Raw genomic sequence first — 3,537 nt, 5'->3', positions numbered from 1 at the left:
CTCTTAAATTGAATATTGCCGGCCCAAATTTTGCTTTAAAAAATCCATCACTATCATTTAATGAGAATGTAAACACAATACTCATTAGGGTAAGCTAAAAACGATTATACCTAATGCGACCATTTCGGTAAAGTACCATAACATCATATGTATGTTTCAATTTTTAGTAAATTAAATATGGAATATTATCATATGTCATGGTCTACAATACTAAAATTAGTAAAATACCATAATATCATCTGATTGTACCACCTTTTCTCCCGTCTCTTAATTATTCCAACCAACTAAAATACAAATCTCTTTTAACTTTTCTTAAATCCTAACACTTCCTACTAAAAAAAAGAAAATTTTGACTAAAGCAACAAATACTTCTTTTTTTTTAAGTTAAAAAATTATGGTTAAGATATAAGTTTATTATTAATTTTTGAAATTATTAATTTTAAATTAGTTATCATATCTTTAGAATTTTAATATTTAAATCAAATATAATTCAATCCAATAAAATCAAATATAATTTAAATTAGTTATTTTATTTTTAGAAGAGTTAAATTAAATTATCTTATCTTATATTTAGAAGAGTTAAATTAAGTTATCTTATCTTTTAGTTAATTTTGTATGAGTCTATTTAAACACTTTTAGTTCAGTTGTTTTATGCATGTTTTCTTAGTGTGAAAAAGTGTTCTTAGTGTAAAAAAGTGAGCTGAGTGATTTGCTTGCTTGTTGCATAAAGAAGTCTAGAGGATTCAATACTAAAGTAATTCTGTGTGCTAATCTCTTTCAATTTTCATCCCTTTGATTTATGTTGACAATGACAGGTTCTTTGAAGGTATAGTATTCTTTTTCTTATTTCCTTTCCAACCATTTCATTAAATAATGCTTTAAATTTATTAAACCCCCTAAACTTTCAATAACTTCTTTATCATACCTCCTATAAAATCTCATACACTCGGAATAAAATTGTTTCTAATATAAAAAACTTACATGTTAAATTGAAAAATAAAAAGTTCCTTCCAAAATCCATAAATATTAAATACATGATCATCACTTCATTCCTTAATTCCACTACCAAATATATTGTTGTCACCTCTTCTTCTCTACTTCTTATATCTATATACAAAAAACTTGAATTTGATTCCAACTATTAACACAGGTGTTGAATTCATTGAAGATGTTGCAATTTTTTGTTCGTTGGTGGATTTGTGTGTTTGTGCTGTTAAATTTAGGAGCTATTAATGGTCAGAATTACCGAACTGTTAGAAACAAAATCCTTCCATTCAGCAAAATTGTTGTGGATTCTTTGGGACATGGCAACTTTTTTACAATTCAATCTGCCATTGATTTTGTCCCTTCCAACAATAAGTATTGGGTTTTAATTAATGTGAAGGCTGGTATTTACAGGTAATAAATTCAATATTCAACTCTAGATGTACTTTAGATACAATCTCCGGAGAAACTATAGACACATCTGGCTTTCCATATATGAACATTTATTGCCTTCATTCAGCATGTTGCAAAATAAGAAAAGAGTCTCATTTTTAATTTATGCTTTCATATTGCCTTGTTATTGATACATCATACAACTACTGTACCACAAATAAGTAGTTCCATTCGAAACGATAATTAGTTGTAGTTTGCCTTGCATCCTCGAAAAACTGTCCAACAGAATAGTCTGATAAATAATAATTAGAAAAAATATGAGACGAACTAATATACAGTGATCATAATCATAATAAAATTTACTACCTAATTCACTATTTACTATTATTTTCAGTTGTAGTATGTAACTCTTTTATTTAATTTGACTTAAGAAATTTGGTATTACAGGGAAAAAGTGACGATTCTAAGTGATAAACCATACATAATATTGAAGGGAAGTGGAAAGATGAAAACGTGGGTTGAATGGGATGACCATAATACAACTGCTCAGAGCCCCACCTTCCAATCCAATGCTGATAATATCGTCGTCAAATCTATCTCTTTTAGGGTAACTAACCATAATTAATTAATCAATTAATTAATTAATTATTATATCATTCTCTGCCTATTTTAATTAATCCATCTATTTTTTGTGAAACAGAATACATATAACAATCCAATAAATACGAACCCCAGAGTTCCTGCAGTAGCTGCAATGATAAGCGGAGACAAGTCTTACTTTTATAGAGTTGGATTCTTCGGATTGCAAGATACTTTGTGGGATAATCATGGAAAACATTATTATAAACTTTGTACTATTCAAGGTGCCGTTGATTTTATCTTCGGTGCTGGCCAGTCATTGTTTGAGGTAATTGAATTTCTTTAAAATATAAAAGGTGCATGCTATAGTATTTATTATTATCGTTAAAATAACGTTTTTTAGTAGTAAGAGCATCTTTAATGCTTAATTTTAATTTAATTTTATTTTAAGTCTTATAAATGCTACATAAATATTTATAGAATTATATATATTAAAAATTGATTTGAGATTTAATGTGTTATATATATATATATATATATATATATATAATTTTAATAATATTTTTTAAATAATGTTAAAATTGTTTAGCCACGGTAACATAAAAATAGATTGAATGAGAATTGATGATTAATTAAATGTATTATTGTGTTGGTAATGACAGAGGTGTGGCATAAATGTAATTGGAAGGGAATTAGGAGAAGGATTTATAGGATATATAACAGCGCAAGGGAGAGAAAATCCAGGAGATTCAAATGGGTTTGTGTTCAATAATTGTAATGTATTTGGAGATGGTTCTACTTTTTTGGGAAGACCCTGGAGACCTTATGCCAGAGTTCTTTTCTACAATACAAGTATGGCCAACATTATTCAACCCGCTGGTTGGGATCCATGGGATTCCTCTCAACATGAGTAAGACTTTATGTCTCTATCACTATACTAATCATCTTATTAACAACATTATTAATTCATGTTAAATACAAAACAAAAATATTAATGTATAAAATATTTTTTTTTTTAGGAATAACATTACGTTTGCAGAGTATGGCAATTTTGGACCAGGTTCTGATACCTCCAAACGAGTTAATTGGATTACAAAATTGGATTTAGAGACGGTTAATATGATGACAAGTACGAGTTTCATAGACTCTGAAGGATGGCTTGATCTCAACCAACGGTTTTAAAAAAAACAACAACATTGTCAATACCATTTTAGATAGAATATAACTCGTTATTATTTTATTAGATTATTAAAAAATTAAAATTAGAAATACTTTCTTATTGAAAATTGAGATTACTCATTTTTTTTAAATTATTAATTTTAGCAATTAATTCTATAAATATTTATCACAACACACCTATATTATACATTCATTTACACAACACTAAAAGATTTTTTTTTTTCAATACTTAGTGTATTTACCAAGGTTCAAATCCGGAAGCAGCTTAATTAAAAAGTACATAAATAGCCATTAAGAGAAATTTTTTTTTTTATCTTAGAACTCTCTTTGTATTTATAGAACTAAAGGGATATATACCTAAAAATTAAAAGAAGCCCACATTTTTTTATATCTTTAATAATG

The 3,537-nt window shown here is 27.2% G+C and overlaps 2 protein-coding genes across 2 annotated transcripts; both read left to right on the top strand.

The window, feature by feature from the left end:
* Positions 1,154 to 2,046, top strand: LOC107621214 (probable pectinesterase 55). Its single transcript, XM_021113526.1, has 2 exons — positions 1,154 to 1,398; positions 1,825 to 2,046. The coding sequence occupies exons 1-2, from the start codon at positions 1,169 to 1,171 to the stop codon at positions 2,000 to 2,002; spliced, it is 408 nt and encodes a 135-aa protein (XP_020969185.1). The 5' UTR covers positions 1,154 to 1,168; the 3' UTR covers positions 2,003 to 2,046.
* Positions 2,132 to 2,870, top strand: LOC110268508 (probable pectinesterase 29). The gene is made up of 2 exons (XM_021114745.1): positions 2,132 to 2,284; positions 2,619 to 2,870. Exons 1-2 carry the CDS (start codon positions 2,132 to 2,134, stop codon positions 2,868 to 2,870), a joined length of 405 nt encoding a protein of 134 aa, XP_020970404.1.

Source organism: Arachis ipaensis, chromosome B10, assembly GCF_000816755.2.
Source record: "Arachis ipaensis cultivar K30076 chromosome B10, Araip1.1, whole genome shotgun sequence".
Classification (NCBI taxonomy): Eukaryota; Viridiplantae; Streptophyta; class Magnoliopsida; order Fabales; family Fabaceae; genus Arachis; species Arachis ipaensis.
Note: the sequence above shows the minus strand (reverse complement) of the source record. Positions and strands in the feature narration are given on the sequence as shown.

What these genes read in the sequence shown, in the direction of transcription:
- LOC107621214 (XM_021113526.1), top strand. Translation starts at nt 1,169, where the DNA reads ATGTTGCAATTTTTTGTTCGTTGGTGGATTTGTGTGTTTGTGCTGTTA. An exon ending in GTGAAGGCTGGTATTTACAG is followed by an intron (nt 1,399 to 1,824) that starts GTAATAAATTCA and finishes TTGGTATTACAG; the next exon opens with GGAAAAAGTGACGATTCTAA.
- LOC110268508 (XM_021114745.1), top strand. Translation starts at nt 2,132, where the DNA reads ATGATAAGCGGAGACAAGTCTTACTTTTATAGAGTTGGATTCTTCGGA. An exon ending in CTGGCCAGTCATTGTTTGAG is followed by an intron (nt 2,285 to 2,618) that starts GTAATTGAATTT and finishes TGGTAATGACAG; the next exon opens with AGGTGTGGCATAAATGTAAT.